The 20780-nt window shown below is 38.4% G+C and overlaps 1 protein-coding gene across 1 annotated transcript in view; it reads right to left on the bottom strand.

The window, feature by feature from the left end:
- The window catches only part of LOC121388217 (low-density lipoprotein receptor-related protein 3-like), a 38863-nt gene extending 28771 nt beyond the window's left edge, over window positions 1-10092 (bottom strand). Inside the window, exons 1-2 of the mRNA XM_041519484.1 lie at window positions 10000-10092; window positions 4297-4530 (exon numbers count right to left, since the gene is read on the bottom strand). Coding sequence (XP_041375418.1) covers window positions 4297-4530; window positions 10000-10075 — 310 coding nt within the window. The 5' untranslated portion in view covers window positions 10076-10092. The remainder of the gene's footprint in view (window positions 1-4296; window positions 4531-9999) is intronic.
- Window positions 10093-20780: the final 10688 nt, after the last annotated feature.

The following is a 20780-nucleotide window of genomic DNA, read 5'->3' as shown; positions in this document are numbered from 1 at the left end:
AAACTTCGATCATCATTATAATGTGTATATGTTTTCCTCATACTACCCGGTACTTCAGAATATTTAGTTTCGGAAAATCTACCACGACTGTGCAATACAGCAGTGATCAAACCAAAGACACGGCTCACGTCAGTGCGTGAAGGGACAAAATGAGAAAGTTTATAACATTTGTCTCGCACAAATAACCAATAGGTTGTTAACATGTCAGCTGAGACAGTGGAGTCCAGACACTACATGCAAATGGCCAGCTGTCAAATCTTCAGAGGAAGGTTTAACAATGGGTGTAGCTGAAGACATATACTTGATTAATCGTATTACTACTCACAAATAAAAACAATACCATATATGTAAGTAAGGGTTTAAGTAAAACGTAACGCAATAGGTGCAAAGGTGCTTGATGCGCTGTCGGTGGGCCCATTGGGCTATTTATCATTCCAGCCAGTGCACCAAGACTGGTATATCAAAGGCCGTGGTATGTACTATCCTGTCTGTGGGATGGTGCATATAAAATACCCCTTGCTACTAATGAACAAAATGTAGCGGGTTTCCTCTCTAAGACGAAATGTCAAAATTACAACATTTTTGCCATCCAATAGCCGATGATTAATAAATCAATGTGCTCTAGTTGTGTCGTTAACAAAACAAACTTTAAAAATAGGTGCAGCAAAAGGTGTGGAACATCAACTAAACAGGAAGAATTTAGTGAGAAAGTGTATTGGGATATTTTATACTTCCAAGCTATGTTAGGATGTGACACAATTTTAAGGATACATGGTAGAAAAATTGCGTCCCTGAAAGAATGCAGATGTAATGTTTCGAAGTCATGTGAAAGTCTGAGTGTTAGTTCTATAAAAGAAGATTCTAATTATGCAGGAGATAATAATTTATTTAATATGTGTACTGGAGTTTCTGGACGGTATTAGAATTAGAAAGTGCAAATCGTAAAAACCGCACCATCTGCAGCTGAAGGTGTATTATTAAGGCAACACTTTTTTTTTTTTTAGGATTACGTTTTTTTTTTTTTTAAGGAGGCAATGTCGGAGGATGGAATAAAAATAAAAATAAAATTCACCCAATTCCTGTTATTTTTATTTTTTTTGTATTACGGATCTTTTCAGTAAGACAACCGATTTCAGTCAACACGTTGTTTTGTGACGTATATTGGCCATACTGAATGCGTTTGGTCTAAATTCCGAACTTGTCGACAGATGAAATGAAATTTCAGCAAAGTTGGAGTTGGGTATAAATTAAAGTATTAACACCATTCAAAACATACTTTGTACTACTTTTAATAAAAATCCATCAAGATAAAATTTAAATAAACATATTAATTAATTATTGAACGATTCTTCGGCACTCCGTTTCAGATGGGATTGAATTCCACTTTTCTATATACCACTCCACTCCAGGTTGCACCGCACCAAATAAAATACTTCCGGATCGAAGCTGAAAGTGCACCGACAAAATCTTACGGAGTTGGAATTGGATGGGCTTGTAAATACTGATTTAGCTTTATATTTCAAGGCTTGTATTTTTATTTATTTCGTATTTCCCGACACCGCCACTGTAAAAATCATAAGTAGGCGGGAAAATAAAATGAAAAATTGGCTGAAAACTGAATTTTATTGCACCGCCACTGTAAAAATCATAAGTAGGCGGGAAAAGAAAATGAAAAATTGGCTGAAAACTGAATTTTATTGCACCGCCACTTTAAAAATCATAAGTAGGCGGGAAAATAAAATGAAAAATTGACTGAAAACTAAATAAAAAAAAAAAATAAAAAAATTAATTTTGGCAAAATTAACGTCGGCGGATCCGTAATCCGAAAAAAAAAGAGAAAAAAAGTGTGGCCTAAGTGGACATTTGGAAATAAAGAGAACATTCGATTCCATTGAACTAGTATGGCTGATGGCTCGGGAGAAGCTAATGGATGTCTGTTATAACAAGAAGAGACCAGCTCCAGACAGTTTAGTATAAGCAAATGTAAAGCAGTTGTCAAGCAACACAATACACACGAACCACCCTCCCCCCTCCAAAAAAACAAAACAAACCCCAACGCCCCCCCCCCCCCCGAAACCCCCACCAAAAAAACATGCACTCTCCTACTAATTTGCCATGAGACAAGACGTGTCGACTTGCGCTCTCGAGCTGCCCCCCCCCCCCACCTGGGGGGAATGATTGCCTGTTTTGGGGCTCTGGTGGAGTACGCGACTCGGAAAAGAGGAAGAAGAAACGTGCGCCAGCGGCGGTCCCGTCTGCGTCGCCGCCCCCACCACGACCAAACCGGAAGGATCGACCGGAGGCGACTCGTCGTCCAACCGAACCTACTGAACAGATGCGGCAGGTGGAGTAGCCAACGAATGCACCGCGGCCAGCATCAACCGTTCCTGCCCGTCGTCCGTCTGCGTCGAGACCCCCCCCCCCCCCCCCCCCCCCCCCGCGACGGCGACTTTGGATGTTGGAGTTGCCAAGCGGAAGGCCGTGACCTCCCGAGGACCAACCAGCCAAGACGCGGCCTTCTGCTTCCGCCCGGGACGACTGGAAGCTCGCGGCCGGCAAGATCAAAGGCCAGTACTCCAAGTACTAAGTGGGCGACGTCTCCGATCCCGACAGACTGCCAGGCGGGATCTTCGAGGAGAACTTCAAGACCTTCCCGGATGGCCACCAGATCGCCATCCACACCACGGAGCTACGGGGAGTGGGGCAAGCCCTAGTGGTCACTTCGCGCCGGGATGGACTTTATCGACAGAGAATCCTCTAAAAGGACATGGACAACTACACCGTCCACAGGATTATGAAGATCATCGCCGGCGCCCAGTACCTACACCTAGTGACCTGCTTGCGGACCCACAGCTACAGGTAGTTGGTGCCTCACTTCAACGAGGATTACATCATCGCCTCCCCGTAGCCGCCAACCTCTCTTAGGACAGGTAACCTCCTTTTCTGGGCTTAGTTGGACTTTAAAAAAATTTGGCCGTGGCTCAAAATTCTTATGTTTATTTTTTTATAAATAGTCCAACGCACTTTACTTTTGCGCCCGTTCAATTGCTCAAATCACCTTAAAACCTTTTAGGCCGAGCAGTCAAATATATTTTTGGTTTTAATTTCTTAGTCCGGACATGATTGGGATGCAGATTATTCTCCGTAGACTTAGGCTTTTTAGACTTTACTAAAAAAAATTATTCCAAATTCCGCCCGCTTCAAACTTACCCCCCCCCCCCCCCCCCCCCTTCCTCCTTACCCGGATTTAGTCACTGGCGAAAGTCAGAGATTAAGCCCGTGATAGGCGTGCGTGAATCTCTCGTGACACATATGCACGTTAAAACTTTACCCGACCCGACCAAAAACATGGAATAGAGTGTTTTGTGATGAGTGTTTAATTCTGGGGGTTTAGCTGTATGAATTCTGATCAAATGGACCTCAAAAAGAATTACCATTAGTTATAACTCAGTAGATAATATTTTTAATAAAATAGTAATTTCACGGGTTTTTTTTTTCACAGTACAACTTCAAGTTAGGAGATAAGAAAATATGTTTTCCTGACTGCGTTTTTTTGTGTGTTTTTTTGCAATGCCTGATGATAATGATGAAATTTGGTATATTGCTTTATTATATACTGCTACAGATTAAGTTTAACTTTCATTACAATTTACTAATTTTTACAGAGTTATGACCCTTAAACTTAGAAGATACAAACATTTATTGGGATGTCTTGGTTTAGCAGTACTCTCTGAATGCTTGTTGAATATATTTAAACATTATTAATGAAAGTAACCTAATGGAATGTCAACGGCAATTAAATTTGTGAATTTGGGTTTATAATAAACGTACGAGACGAAGGGTGGTGGTGGTGGTGGTGTGTGTTTGTGTGTGTGTACACATCCTCAAAATAGGGCAAAAGAACTAAGAAAATATTTGGGCAAAATGAGCTGGCCTGAAACTTTTTTACTATATATTGCCATCCTTCTACCCATAATGTTAGCTGTAACCCGTGTAAAAATGTGTAATGATTCGTTTGCAAACCTATATAGCGGTTTGGTAGTAATGCTAATATGAATAAATGTTATTCAGATTTGTGCATTTTCATTTAATTCGGGCAAATATCAGGCTGCCCACCTACAATAATGGGAGCCCGTACGCTTATGACAGCCGGGATCGCAATATGATGTTATACAGACATTTTGGGATTCCATATCAGTCTTATGCTTCATATCTAAAATCAGGGATTTGCGGAAACATGAAATCGTAGTGCTAAAATCGCAACCTGGTCAACCCTGACAAAGAACATAAACAAACGTTTGGCTTCTTTCGACTTTCCATCATACATCTGCACCCAGTCAATGCACTCGTCGTCTCTCTCTAAATCGAGTTTAGTAAATTGGACCATCAACATCTGAGACTTCGGAGCTCTTAAGGTCATAGGACATTCCAAATTAGGTTGGTGAGCCACCGAGCGACTAAATTTCAGTATTCCCGCCGTCTTTTTGCTGTTGACCTCGAACGTTTTTCCGCAGAACTCATCGATGTATTCTGTAAACAAAAAGCCATTAATTGATTGAAAACATTTTAGTGTACAAAGAACATAAGAATCGGGCACAACTTTGACAACTTACGAGCCTCTCTTCTATATATACACCTGGAAAAACGTTAAGCACCCTCTGAGAAAATGAGTTATAATATGTCACAAATAATTGCAAATGTTATATCAGGGGTGATTATCACCAGTGGTGTTCCATACAAATAATGCGACTGTTCATGCGTGACGGTTACAACTGAATTTACTGTGACAGGCAAGCGCAGCATGCCTCCCATGCTTTTTCTAAAATACAGTATATTCACGCACCAACTCTGGGTATTTAACTCTGCTGTATTGCACAGTTCAATCATTCACTGCGAACATGGCACGAAGGAGGGTATCAGAAGCACAAAGATGGCAGATAACAGGAATGCATTCAACAGGGGTGTCCTTCAAAGCTATTGGGCATCAACCTGGCTACCATCATACAGTCATCAGTCGACTGGTAAGGAAACATGGGCAAACCAATGATGTGGTGGACCTTGCTCGGTCCGGACGACGTCATGTGACATCACTGCACGAAGACAGGGCACTGCTGCGTTTTGTACAACGACAGCCTTTTGCATCAAGTTCTGTCCTAAAGCGTCAATGGCTGCCCAATCGACGTCTGTCCTCAGTACATTTGAGATGTCCTGGAACCAGTTATCCCTCATTTCGACAACCACACACTCGCCACAAGGCCTTTGTACATGGATGACAACGCTAGATCCCATCGTTCCCGGGCAGTAACAGCCTACCTCCAAAACAACGCTGTAACCACTCTGCCTTGGCCAGTCATGAGTCCTGATTTGAATCCGCTGGAGCACATTTGGGACACCACTGGGCGTCGTATACAGCCAATGGGCCACCTGTACAGAGTGTACAGGAATTGGAAGCAGCTTTGCATCGGGAGTGGCAGCAGTTGCCCCTTCAACGATCCCGATGTTTAACTGGATGGATGAGGCGGATGTTGGAGGCAGTCATCCGGACACATGGAGGATTTACTCGCTACTGAACCTTTGAACTAAGGATGTAATCTAGATACTCGAAGTAACATTTTTACTCTCAAATAACCACCTTAAATTGTTTTATGAACTCTGCAACTCCGTACTTTGAAGTGATATGTATTTGGTCTTAAGCAGTACCGGTGATTATGCGACAATATAGTGATTAAAAAATCCGAAATCTAATACAATTGTTCTGTTTTCTTATTGCCAATGGGTTGTTGTTACAAATCAAATTAGTTTTTCGCAGCTCTTTTGCCAGTGATGTCTTGGTGACACTTGTTTTATTAGTCATTGTAAAACTCCATGGGGGTGCTTAACTTTTCTCCATACAATATACATGGCGACCTATATTATATAGCTGTAAATATAAATTACATGTAACAGTCAAGGATAACCATTGGAAGGAAATATATTATATACAACAGAATATGAAAGAAAGAAAAAAAAAAGGAAAAGAAAGTGATGCAAAGGTTTACACAAATAGTACTTCACGTGCAGTCAAACTCGCTATCACACTTACAAATAAAGCTATTCATTGAACAGCACTTGAAACACTTTGACAAATAATTTAAAAAATGAAAAAGAAAAGAAAAAGGAAAGGCCTACTGTGTCGTCATATTATTGCATCTTGAAGTGTTAACAATAATGTTGTTACATGTACACCTGTATGCATGAGCTGATTCAAATGAACATGCGTAATATTGAGCTTTCCCATGAACTAACTTGTTATTTACGCATACACGTGGTTATAAATACATGTACAGCTTACAAACGCGGTAATGTTGTATTTGGACAAGTTGATCAATCAATGGGACGAGTTGAGACAATGTTTGACTCTAGGTTGACAATGAATAGAATAGAATAGATGTTTAACGACGCCCCAGCACGAACAATACATCGGCTATTCAGGGGCGTCGGGCGCAATTAAAAGTTGGTACGGCCATGAAAGCAATGTACGCATGTATATGATATTTCTTCTATGCGAGCACCATAGGCGCAAAGCCACACTAGGGGTGTCTGGGGGCATGCCCACCCCTACCCCCGAATTTTTTGTTTTGAAGTCGTGCTGAAATAGTGCAATTTCTGCTCATTAAATGAAGAACTTTTCCTGTCAAATTATGCCGTATGTAGTATAATATTTAAAGAAACTTTGAAGAGCAATCTATTAATTTTAGAGATGTACAACATAAAAATGTGATCGTCGTTCGCAAATTTATATATCTTATCCAAATCCTATCTGCTGGCTATAACTCTTGATCAGTTAAATACATCTTTTTCCAAAACAAAACAAATTCTGTTTTTGACTTCTGCATTTGGTGAGATACATGACTTGGTAAATTGAATTTACCAAACAGTTGCAATCTGTTCTTGGAGTCAGATACAAATGCGTTTGTTACTTTAACAAAGTCTAACGTATCAGTGTCTTCATTGAGAACATGTATCACCATCAAATGATTCAGACGCAATTGTGTTGGTGTAGTACGCAGGTACGTTTTGACACGCCTCAAGACGTTCAAGGTCCGCTCACTGGTTGCGGTTTTATTTATTTTTTTGCTGGTATAACCAAAACCAATTTCACCCATTCATTTATCTTGAAGAAGGATCCTGCACCTCAATGTGACCACTGTCACTGTACTCTGATTTTGGTGGAGTGTACTCATATCAAAGAAACTCGAAAAGATATATTTGAACAACGAAATGTGATGGAATCATTGGATTCCATCCAGAACTTATATTACAGTTTCTACGTGATACTGACTTTTATTCTAAATTTTAATTGTATCTATCTGTGATATTTGTATTTTTTGCAGTTCTTTACACTGTTTTAATTTAACTGTTGAATTTTGATGTTGATCATCACTTTGTTTGCATATACCATAGTTTGACACCCAATAGCCGATGCATTTTTCGTGCAGGATTTTCGAATGAGCTCTTTGGCGATTTAATAATAAAATATTTTGGCGATTTGGCGAACGACAGCTTAAACACTGGGTATGCATATTCAACGATATATAATGTGGTATGCATATTCAACGATATATAATGTGGTATGCATATTCAACGATATATAATGCACATTATTGCTTTATATCAACAAGTATATTATTATATTTAATTAATAAAACAGTTAAATGTGATGGCTATTATATATAACGAGCACAGCCATTTTGTTCCATTCCATTGAATACACACCCTCTGGCGAGCTGGTGGTTACCTAATACTTAGCATGTCATGTCAGGAATTAGTCTTAGAACTGATGAAACAAAGCGTACCTGATTTTTGTGGATGCATCGCAATGTTCTGCAATACTATCCATCCCAGTAAGCCAGCAATAAGTATATATTATTTTTCAATACAAAATAAATCACCATTGTCAAGGTGTCGAAATAACTATTAGGCGTATTCCCTGGGATGGTACAAAATGGCTGTGCCCTTTATATATAATAGCCGTCACATTTAACCGTTTTATTAATTAACCCTTTAATCGGTCTATTCTGTTAGTTGCCTCTACCTGTCAGTGTTTCTGCTAGAAAGAAATTTTTGGGTATGGCGCTATGGAATTGGATGCAACCACAGTCAACAGGGGGTATGGGGGGCCTCCCCCAGAAAGAAAATGGGTTAAGTTTAATGTTAGGGTTAAGAGTAATTAATTTTGTTAATTAAAAAAAACAAAAAAACTAACAATCTGCCAAAAATGTTTGGTATGGTGCCATACCAGTTTTACCCTCTGGCAGAAACCCTGGGTATTTTGTATTATTACCTGTCGCCCCATAAATGGTAATTGACTAACTGGACATAGTTTATTACTGACCGGCCTCGGTGGCATCGTGGTTAGGCCATCGGTCTACAGGCTGGTAGGTACTGGGTTCGGATCCCAGTCGAGGCATGGGATTTTTAATACAGATACCGACTCCAAACCCTGAGTGAGTGCTCCGCAAGGCTCAATGGGTAGGTGTAAACCACTTGCACCGACCAGTGATCTATAACTGGTTCAACAAAGGCCATGGTTTGTGTTATCCTGCCTGTGGGAAGTGCAAATAAAAGATCCCTTGCTGCCTGTCGTAAAAGATTAGCCTATGTGGCGACAGGGGGTTTCCTCTAAAAACAGTGTCAGAATGACCATAATATTATGTTTGTCGTCCAATAGCCGATGATAAGATAAACAAATCAATGTGCTCTAGTGGCGTCGTTAAATAAAACAAAGTTTACTTTACTTTTTAGTTTATTACTGTAAATAGTTCTGTGAAACTATTAATTAAGTAGACTTTCCCATTTTGTTTTGGCTTCGTACACAATAAATTAGCATATTATATCACCGTAATTTCACTTGAAATCCATATTTCGTAAAAGGTACAATTTTTTAATCACAAGAATTTCTTCAAACACATTCAGGTATATTAGTAATGTTCAAACAAAAACATTTCAGTAGCAACTTTGCATTGAAATATTTCCAGCATTCTTAAAATGGAAACGTCGTGTACTCAGTTTATGGTTATTGTAAGGTCTCACAACACAGATGTCATCTGCCATTAAAATCCATGTTAAATTGCCCAACTTCAAATGAACATTGCCAACAGGATGGGTTCTCGTTGGCACTAACAGCATACACCATTGCGATAATGATTATTTATTTTCACTCCAAAATTATGAACATTTCCATCTCAGTTTTTTGCTATACGACCGCATCGGGCTGTAGTACCGATCCGAACAGGTGGTTTATCAACCGATTCACTCCGGCTGTCTATTACGTTATACACCCATGTCCAAAAAGTCAATATTACAAAACATGGGCAAGATACAGGAATAAGGCTTAGCATTAAACATACATATTGTTTTAATTCTTCCCCAATTCCTAGAAGTGAATATGCGAATCACAACGTGTGTCACAAGTAGGAACTATAGTGAATGAACGAACTCTCACCCAGAAATGAACTGTGTAGTGACGTCATTGGAATACGGACGTCATTCAAATTCAAAGTTAGCTATATTATTACAATGCTTCACCACATTAAAATAAAAACTGGTCTACTAACCTTGACCCGTGTCAAAATTCCATAACAGATCCGTATATTTTTATTTTTCATAATTCTGGACAAAATATGTTTAAATTTTAAAAGATAAATGGAATAAAAAACAAAACAACCGTTTGTCAATTAGGCCTATATCATATCCAAAAATTACCGTTGGATATGTTTTATTTATTTTGTAGGATGCCAAAACAAGGGTTCTAATAGTGACTGTCGTGGACATTAATAAATGAATAACGGACGATCCTATAAAATTTGAAAATGGTCAAATGTCAAATTGTTAATCCAAGGTCAGCTAATAGACCATAGTTCTAAATTGCTATTATTCAATATTCAGATTACAAATACACCGTTTTTGTTCAGTGCACCACTACTAAATTGTTTATTATTATTAATTCATGTTACTTACCTGTAAAATAAGTGGCACTACTGCCACATCGAAATAGAACAGCTAAAATCAACAAAAAGGGTATTTTTAACGCCATTTCTGTTGTTCTGTTCGACAAATTCCTCCACTGTTTAGACCTATTTATACTCTTTCTCACATAGAGCATCTCTCCTTTTTTTTTCATAGTTCTAAATATGATTTTTCTCGACAGTCAAAATATAATGTTTTTATATTATTATTATTATTATTATTGTTGATTTTGAAATATATTGCTGCAACTCCCCCCCCCCCCCCCCCCCCCCCCCCCCCCCCCGTTTCCAATGTTATTTTTTTTTAGTTTTTAAAGCGGCAGTATCCGGAATATTTTTATTATTTAAGCATATAGAACAGAAAATCCAATTATGTTTGGTGCATATATGACGCCGCATTGATTTCACTACGCTGGCTTATCCAGGTCAAAAACAAAGCCAGTATTTTGAAAGTGGGACACTTTTGACGGGCTCCTACCGATATCGGTTTTCATTGGCTTATCACAAGTGTGGAATTCCCCAACAAGGGATCACGCGAGATTTCGCAATTTTTGAACAAATTTAACTGTCTTGGTTGAGGGGTCATCTCATATCTCCAAAACATATTTATATCCATAGAGGTATGGTACAACGCCTTTCCAGGGGTCGGTGGGTGAAATTTTGACAGTGGCCAGCTGTTGGCATACGCAGTACATGTAAGGGGGTGTTACTAATTACGCAACGCTCTAGGGGTAGAGGAAGAGGGTACTGTGTTCGATTTACGTAACATTTTTCAAGACTATATGCTATTTTTATTCATTACTTAGACCTAAATAGGTGTTTTTTGGAAATGCGCGGTCAGTCTAGGATCGATCCCCATCGGCGGGTATATAAAAGACAATGGTATGTGATATCCTGTCTGTGGGATGGTACATATAAACGATCCCTTGTTTCGACCTCCAATACCCTTCCCCTGCACATGCACCCGATTCCTCTCTAAGATTATATGTCAAAATTATCAAATGTTAGACATCCAACAGCAGATGGAAGGAAGGATTTGATATGTTTTATTTAACGACGCACTCAACACATTTTATTTACGATTGTATGGCGTCGGATGATTATTAAATCAATATGCTCTAACTTTGACGTCGTTAAAGAACACCCCCCCCCACCCCCCTAACTTTACCCTTTCCAAACGAAAGAATATTTCTTTGAATTTGTCAATTTTAACACGTAAAATTAAGAAGTGAAAACGTTCATTGTCTACTTTAGTATATTTTATTTTAAAAATATATACATGATTAATGTGTTACTAGTATACAAACTAAACTTTGAAAGTTCTACTAACACTTTATAAAATATTAATTCTGAAATAGGAAGGTACGATTGTCGATAATACGTTGTCAAGATCAAACCGGTTTTAACGAAAGACTCTAATACCATATCCTCGACCGAACGTTCTTCGTACAGCGCAAGATTTCTCTTTTAATTTTTTGAGATGAACCCTACAATTTGAAATCGGCAAACGCACGTGTTAACTGAAACTGACAACAGGCTGTCGTTTGTGCTTTGCCGAGCTATGGCGGCACAGGCGACAAAACAAGCATATACTTTTGACGATCTCCGTTCATAGCGAACACACACGAGATTTTTAAAAGTTCATCTGAGCTTGTATTTCATATTAAATTTTGTACATGATGTTATAATATGGTAACCAGAGAATGTAACTTTAAAAACTTTTAATATTTGTAGGCTAAAGCTATTTTATTTAGTTTCTTGCCTCACTGACTCACATGATCTCAGGAATTTGTTTCAATCTATAATATAATGCGCAAGACCATTTTAACACTTTCCCATCGTTCTGACCGCTTCTCCTCGTTTGATTAGCACTGCCGACGGCCTTCTTTGTACTTACCCAATGCCGCATTTCGTAAGGATCTTTTCACGCTCATGTCCCGTCGACTACAGTACACGCACCGTGTTAAATATTCTGTACAGAGATGAAAGTCCATAAATACAACCGTCATGGAGGTCGCCATATTCGTTACTTAACACAGAAGTGACTATATAGGCCTACACGGCGGTCGTGTATATAGCCTCGGCTAATGAGGCTTGACTATACACACGGCTGACATATTTTTGGGGAAAAGTCCAGTGTGAGACAACCATTTGAACTTTCCTATGTTACCATGGGTTACATCTAGTTCAAATATAATATAAATATTTAAATATTGTCTTGAGTTTCGTGATTTTCTGCTTGCAGCTGTATGTTTAATCTTTGCAGCAAATATGTTATGGTATTCGATTTTTTAATGATTTTTTTCGACTATATCCGCGAACACATTATCTTAATGTTCTAAAGTAAATCTATAACAAATTATTATTTATCAACGCATCGTTTCATGGGCGGATCCAGGAAATAGTTTTAGGGGGGGGGGGGGACCAAAAAAGAAGGGCACATTGACTCGTCAAAAGGGCACCTTACTACAAGTTTTGATATTTACAATTAATATGAATTCCTACAGTTCTACGTCATAATATACTAGCAATAATGAAGTAAATTGGCGTCACTCGCGTTAGAACCTCAATGGGGCCCCATTGAGACTCAATAACACAGACACATATCTGCAAGCTTGCGCATGTACACGAAAATCTTGATTTCATTTACCTACAATATAATTATTGTTTACTTAAAAAAAAAAAAATTCTACAAACAAAAAGGGCACTTGGACATTTTGAGGGCACTTGAACAATTTTTTTTTGGGGGGGGACGCGTCCCCCTGGTCCCCCCCCCCCTTGGATCCGCCCATGCGTTTTTAAATACTCGTTTGAAATTGTTCAAGATCTACGAGACTGACAGGGATGATGCAATCTTCTTCCTAATTCACACCATGTAGTAAACCCCCCCCCCCCAAAAAAAAAAAACCCCACCCCAAAACAACACAGGTAAATAAAATAACCAGTCCATTATGTTTATAACATATAGCTGCTTCAAAATATCTCAAAAATTGGGTGGAATAGTTGTGGATATAATTTGCTTTTATCTGATACAAAACATGAATGGCCGAGGATGTTACTAAAGCAAAAATTATAATCATATGGGTTTCATTCAGAATTTTTTTTTTATCTATGTCTATCTATGTGTGTGTGGGGGAGGGGGGGGGGGGGTGATCTTGAAGGTCATGGGATATTGCTCTCCCAAATCACACCTCTCGTTTCCCACCACATTTTATATTTGTCGTGGAAAAGACTCAAAGACAATGTGGTCCTCCCATGTGGTCCCCCCACCCCCACCCCCCACCCCACCACACCCCCAAATATAAAATTTAACACTTTCCCATCGTTCTGACCGCTTCTCCTCGTTTGATTAGCACTGCCGACGGCCTTCTTTGTACTTACCCAATGCCGCATTTCGTAAGGATCTTTTCACGCTCATGTCCCGTCGACTACAGTACACGCACCGTGTTAAATATTCTGTACAGAGATGAAAGTCCATAAATACAACCGTCATGGAGGTCGCCATATTCGTTACTTAACACAGAAGTGACTATATAGGCCTACACGGCGGTCGTGTATATAGCCTCGGCTAATGAGGCTTGACTATACACACGGCTGACATATTTTTGGGGAAAAGTCCAGTGTGAGACCACCATTTGAACTTTCCTATGTTACCATGGGTTACATCTAGTTCAAATATAATATAAATATTTAAATATTGTCTTGAGTTTCGTGATTTTCTGCTTGCAGCTGTATGTTTAATCTTTGCAGCAAATATGTTATGGTATTCGATTTTTTTATGATTTTTTTCGACTATATCCGCGAACACATTATCTTAATGTTCTAAAGTAAATCTATAACAAATTATTATTTATCAACGCATCGTTTCATGGGCGGATCCAGGAAATATTTTTAGGGGGGGGGGGGACCAAAAAAGAAGGGCACATTGACTCGTCAAAAGGGCACGTTACTACAAGTTTTGATATTTACAATTAATATGAATTCCTACAGTTCTACGTCATAATATACTAGCAATAATGAAGTAAATTGGCGTCACTCGCGTTAGAACCTCAATGGGGCCCCATTGAGACTCAATAACACAGACACATATCTGCAAGCTTGCGCATGTACACGAAAATCTTGATTTCATTTATCTACAATATAATTATTGTTTACTTAAAAAAAAAAAAATTCTACAAACAAAAAGGGCACTTGGACATTTTGAGGGCACTTGAACAATTTTTGGGGGGGACGCGTCCCCCTGGTCCCCCCCCCTTGGATCCGCCCATGCGTTTTTAAATACTCGTTTGAAATTGTTCAAGATCTACGAGACTGACAGGGATGATGCAATCTTCTTCCTAATTCACACCATGTGGTAAACCCCCCCCCCCCCAAAAAAAAAAAAAAAAAAAAAAACCCCACCCCAAAACAACACAGGTAAATAAAATAACCAGTCCATTATGTTTATAACATATAGCTGCTTCAAAATATCTCAAAAATTGGGTGGAATAGTTGTGGATATAATTTGCTTTTATCTGATACAAAACATGAATGGCCGAGGATGTTACTAAAGCAAAAATTATAATCATATGGGTTTCATTCAGAAGAAAAAAAAAAAATCTATGTCTATCTATGTGTGTGTGGGGGAGGGGGGGGGGGTGATCTTGAAGGTCATGGGATATTGCTCTCCCAAATCACACCTCTCGTTTCCCACCACATTTTATATTTGTCGTGGAAAAGACTCAAAGACAATGTGGTCCTCCCATGTGGTCCCCCCCACCCCACCCCCCACCCCACCACACCCCCAAATATAAAATTCTGTCTAAGTATAATTTAACCCAATCCTGATCGGTCCTTGCGGTATATCACCAATCTTAACATGCGATGTTTCGTGTGTGCAGCATGCATCACACATAATTCAGGGGTCGCGTTAAGATGCGTCCATGCGTCTCTGAACGTATGGAAAGCAGACTTGGACGCCTGCTCATCACCACAAGTGATAATAAAACCGTCCCAGTTTATTTTCAAAGACGCATTCCAGACGCATGTTTATTCCATTATTTCATCATCACCACGTCCTAAGTGATCTGAACGCATGGAATCAGTTAGCCAAGTCCATCCGTCACTCATAATCCTGCCATGATATCCGCTATCGTTCAAACTATAAACCTATTGTAAAAAATGAGTGAAAATCACTTTCTTCTCCTGATCGTCTGGTGGAATTGTGGGAATGGCAAGACGAGTCTATATTTTGAAAGGTAGGCCTATAGAGTACGCTTCGGTTGATTACGGTTTACTCTCTCAGGCCGAAATGCCATCGGAAATCCTCAGGTGGCCAATGTACGTCACAATCAATGGCGTTTCCGTAAGCAGAACACGGGCTCCGCTACTAACACCGGAGCCGTGTTAAAGGACACACCTTAGTTACGGCTAGTTGTTAACCATTACGGCGTTGTTTTTCGCTATTAAACCCATTTTTTTCACAAATAAAATTGCACTTTACTTACTGTTTATTATTTAGAATATACATTTCCATTCACCTGAAGTGTTTTTTGGTAATCCTGGTAATCCTGGTTTGTAATACCACAAAATACATTTTTCTTATTTCTTAAAAATAGACGCACGTTTGAGAAAAAACCGTTGAGCAGACAAGGTCTAATGTATTTTTAGAGGGGATATTTCCATTTCAATGTCACAGACGTTGGTATACCACGTGACCGTTATCATTCTGGTTCGGTTTGTTTTCTCGTGCACGGTTCGCGCAATCAACATCCGATTTGTTGTTCATTTGTGAGAATTTTCTTCACAGTTCGTGAACATTTTCAGTAACAATAAAGTTCAGACAAGTAAGTGTCTCAATACAAAACGTTACAAACCCTTAAAACCAATAATTTTGCTAAGTCTTACGATATCTGGAGAGGGGATACAACCAGGACAGAACAGTTGGAACATGTCCAGGAGAGGTGAAAAGAACGCACCTCTGTGAAATTTGTCGTGACGTAGGCATTGTTGTGCTTCGAGCGACATGTACCGGTGACATCAAAATACTAACTTTCAAAATTATTTCAAGCAATTGGGACATGGGGATTCCTATGGTATTTAACCAAATTATAATTTATTTTCGCTGGATGGAACTAGGGTGTGCGGCTTTAACAGTCGACGTGTACCTTACTATAGTGCAAAGATGAAATGTCACAATAACTTAATAATTGCGACCAATATTTCAGCAAACTACATCAATATATCACTATACGTCTGAACTTTAGGTATTTTGTGGATTTGTTTAATTATTTATTTAAACCATTAACACGACTATCGAAATTAAAGTCTAAAAAATGACGTCATTATGACGTAGATTGGCCACACTGATATTGGGCAATCGTAAATCCTCGTGACTTCTGTGGAAACAGAACCGAGTATAGCTATACAGTTTACTGAATGTAAATCTAAATTAGATATACATCACTAATTGTTTATTTTGATAACAAATAAATAACCTATTACAACATAATATTAATACGACAACCAAGAGAGTAACAAGCATCGCACCCCTATTTGGAAATTGGACTTGCCCGATATCAGACCTAGAAACAATCATGGCCGCCAAAGTTGTTCGCTTCGAACGATACAAAACGCAAGGCTGTATAAGGCGTAGATATTGTCCGTCTTGACTGAAGCTATGGAAACGTGTTCTTAAAGGAAACATGTCACGTAAACCATATTTGGAACCAACCATGTACAATTAATTATAAATTGAATCACCTAAAAAAAAAATTTATAAAAAATTAATTACTTAAAATATCTCCATAAAAGAACCCCAGATACGAGCTCTTAGCGGAAATTGCCGATCTTTAATGAGCAGGGCAATCACGAGGTCCGTGACGTCAGAGACGCGTCGCTTGATCTGAAGCCTTACACTTAAAAGCATTAGTCCGTACCACTCATAAAGAATCTAAGACTTGCACAGCTTACCAAAACAATGAGTGTTCGTTCGCAAAACGTTTTGCCTTATCAATATGAGCTGTTAGTAAATGAAGAAAGACACACATTTACTTACAACAGTGATACTGATGAAAAAACGGATAGCGAGTCGGAGGGTGGAGAAACTGATGGTGCCAGACCAGACCGGTCGACCAATTTACAGCCCGGAGCCCGAAAGTAACCCGGAGACAAAACCAAAACTCGGATGCTAATGCCGAGGTGTATACTGTTCATATTTAGCATAAAGATACACCTCGATATGATGTATTTAAATATGTAAAAAATATAAATGTAGGACAAACATTTTTTGGTGGGTTTTTTTTTTTTTTTAGAAAATATCGCATTTTTTATGTTCGGGCTGTACATAATGAAATCTGTATGCACAGTGTAAACAAACGCTCTAATTTACGACAAGGCGCTTCACTTTCATTAACCTGGCTTGTAAAACAACATAAATGACTTGAGAGTATAATCAACTTTTAAACTAAATATATTTCTATTTGCATCAATAGAACGAAATGGGGTTATAGTATTTTTCTCTCATAAAAAAGTAGCATATTATTAGGCCTATTGGTAGGGTGCGTTAGAGTAAAAACGACCACTCACGATACCCAAGTGATATTTTCTTTTCTTTGGTACTACGTAATTGGTCAGTTTTGTAATTTTCGATGGGAAAGTCTACTTAATCAAGGGTTTTACAGCATTATTTACAGTAATGAAGCAGGGCGGCTGATAATGTCCATTAACATTGTACTATAGTCGCGATAGGTTACGCCACAATACCCTGTGATCTTAAAAAAACTGGCACGTATTTTGTACGTATGTCTAGACCGTGGTAATCACTTACCTGGTCGATACCCTGCAATATACACCTGCCAATCAGGAATCACATGTGCAGGCCACGGAAAGAAAGGACCAATTAACTAAAACAACACTCCGATTCTCAAGTCAGCCCGTGGATGAAACATAATAGTTATTTCGACACCGACAGTAGTGGTTTATTTTGTATTGAACTTCGTGTTGCTTTGGGGCTTCGGGCGATGAGGAACGTTTTTGTGACGTATTCCGCCCGAAGATTAAAAACATTATTTAAAATTATTATTGTTTTCTACACGTTTTTTAAAAACATATTTAAATACATCGTACTGAGATGTATCCTCATGCCAAATCCCATGTTTGTATATGCCATATTTAATTACTTGTTGACGTTTCCTTCTTCGGACGGTGAATACAGATTTTGTTATGTAGGCCTACAGCCCTAACATGAAAAATCTTCTTTTTTTTCCAAAAAAATAAATAAATAAAACATTCTAAATTTTTTTTTTAACATATATAAATACATCATGCTGAGGTGTATCTTTGTGCCAAATATGTACAATGTACACCTCGGCATTCGCAACCGAGTACTGTTTTTGTCTCCGGGTAACGTTCGGGCTCCGGGCTGTAAATAGGCTGACACCAAAGTACTATGCGGTGTTGGTGTCCAATCTTTTCTTTTGCGATAAAATACACGCGTCTTTCTTCGGATACAATCCTTTGGAAAACCATAAAAAGACAATCCCGATCGTTTAAACTGTTTATTTTTACACCCAAAGGCCGCGCAGTACGGCACTGTTGGACTGAAAAGATCGTAAGCCCCTTACTCCATATATAAACAGTTAACAACAATGGAAGAGTACAGCGGCTCTGACGTCACTTCCCTTTTTTTCCGAATGCTCACGAAGAAATATGCATAAATCGTACTTTGATACTGATTAGCGTAATTTCTTCATTTTAAGTTAACTACACGTATTTTATTGTTATAAAGTTATTTGTATATTATTTTTATATCATTTTTCTTTTAAAATGAGCTATAATATGGTCTCGTGTCATGTTTCCTTTAAGCTGTTATTTCCGGAAAAAAAATATGAGCAAATGAGTCCACTGGAAAAAAATTGACTCCTGGGGGGAAATCCTTAAAGGGACATTCCTGAGTTCGCTGCATTGTAAGATGTTTCCGACTAATAAAATATATCTACGATTAAACTTACATATTAAATATATTTTTCTGTTTTAGAATATCGGTGTCTGTATATTCAATGTGTTTCTGGTCGTCTTAATATTTGTAAGAAGTCCAAACTGGATTTTGTCTTCAAATAATTTCGTATGTACGAAAAAATTATATGTCTAGAAATAAAATGAAATTTAACCTAGTATAAATATTAGAACGATCAGAAACACGTTTAATATACAGCCACTAATATGCAGAAAAAAATTTGATATGTAATTACAATCGCCTAATCGGTAAAAAGTATTTGTTAGTCGATAACATCTTAAAAAGTGCAGCAAACTCAGGAATGTCCCTTTAATGCTACCCCTGTATATATTATATAAAACTTGAATTACCAAATCCAGTTAATACATACATGTGTATTTAGTTTACAAAATATGATCCATGAAGGCAACCGACTACGGCCAAATCTGTGATGACCATATAGTCCAAACACTTACTTATACATATTATATTTAAAAGAAAAGCAAGCTAGCTGAATCACAAGACATTGCATGTAGGCTATATAACATTTAGTATACCGGTACAACACTTAAAGGTCAACATTTATCAAAAACGTAATTCACTATTGTTTGGTATCTACGTATACCTTATACAATATATATGAAGTATCAATAAAATAATTTTTTAAACATTTACCCTTTTTTAATATATTCGCAATAAAAAGTCGCGTTTTTCCCATCGCTCGAAGAGCCACGTCACGTGACCCCGTGACGCGCGAAACGGCATAATAAAGCGTGATTCGCAGCCTTTCAAACATTAATTTTTACTGGGAAGGTGGAACACGTGCATTTTTAAAACGCGTAAATTTTATTATATGAATTGAATTGTATGGATGGAATATTCTTTTGGAGATAGTTTTAAAATGTAAAATATAGTGAACAATTGTTTAGTGTTTGGATGTATGAAAGCAGCAGTTTTTTCTAACTTTAAACAAACCGACAATCACAGGGTTTGCATGGAAGTGGTTCTTAAACAGAACCCGTGCGTAATGGAAAGGACCATCACGATGGGATAAGATCTGCAGTGACCACTTCATCCCTGGGGATTACGACAATTATTTAAGGTGGTCGATAAATATGACACCTGTTTTGTTTTGTTAGTTTTTTTAAACATATCTGTTCCAAGCCTGACACAACAAACAAGAAACCACGACGAGCACAAGCTAAACTAGAGCTCAAAATGGGGAGGGGGCGGGGAGGGTACCAGAGCAGGGGCGGCAGTGTAAAATATAGTGGTACGACTCTTCTTTCAAATTCAGTTGAGGACATTTTCACAGATACAATAAATATAACCCACAAGTGTTAGGCCATACGCCGTCCCTGCAGCGGCGTAGGGAGGGGGCCTACGGGAACCTACCCCCACCCCCATCAAACTTAAAAAAAAAAAAAAAAACGATTAAATTTTATAAAATCATATATACACATGTATATACATAGTGTGGGTTCCTCCTCCCCCCCCCCCCCCCCCCCCCCCCAATCCCAATATAAAATCCTGCCTACGCCAGTGGAGGGTACCAAACCTAGAACGATAAAACATATGGGGCTTGTATTTCATAATTAAATACAAACATTTTGTGCACATTCATATTAACTGATTATTAGCAGACGTCAAAAGGTTGCGATTTGCTTTTACCAACGCCTAAAATCTGAGCCATTTTCTTTGGTCAAACTTCTCTCGTTTTTATCAAATGTGGTTTATCAAGTCTTTTAACCAATTTATGTATACTTCTAGGCAAACAGAAGAAGAAAACAACATATTTA

Source organism: Gigantopelta aegis, chromosome 14 (genome assembly GCF_016097555.1).
Source record: "Gigantopelta aegis isolate Gae_Host chromosome 14, Gae_host_genome, whole genome shotgun sequence".
Taxonomy (NCBI): domain Eukaryota; kingdom Metazoa; phylum Mollusca; class Gastropoda; order Neomphalida; family Peltospiridae; genus Gigantopelta; species Gigantopelta aegis.
The sequence above is the reverse complement of the archived record's forward strand: the minus strand, read 5'-3'. Positions and strand labels throughout refer to the sequence as shown.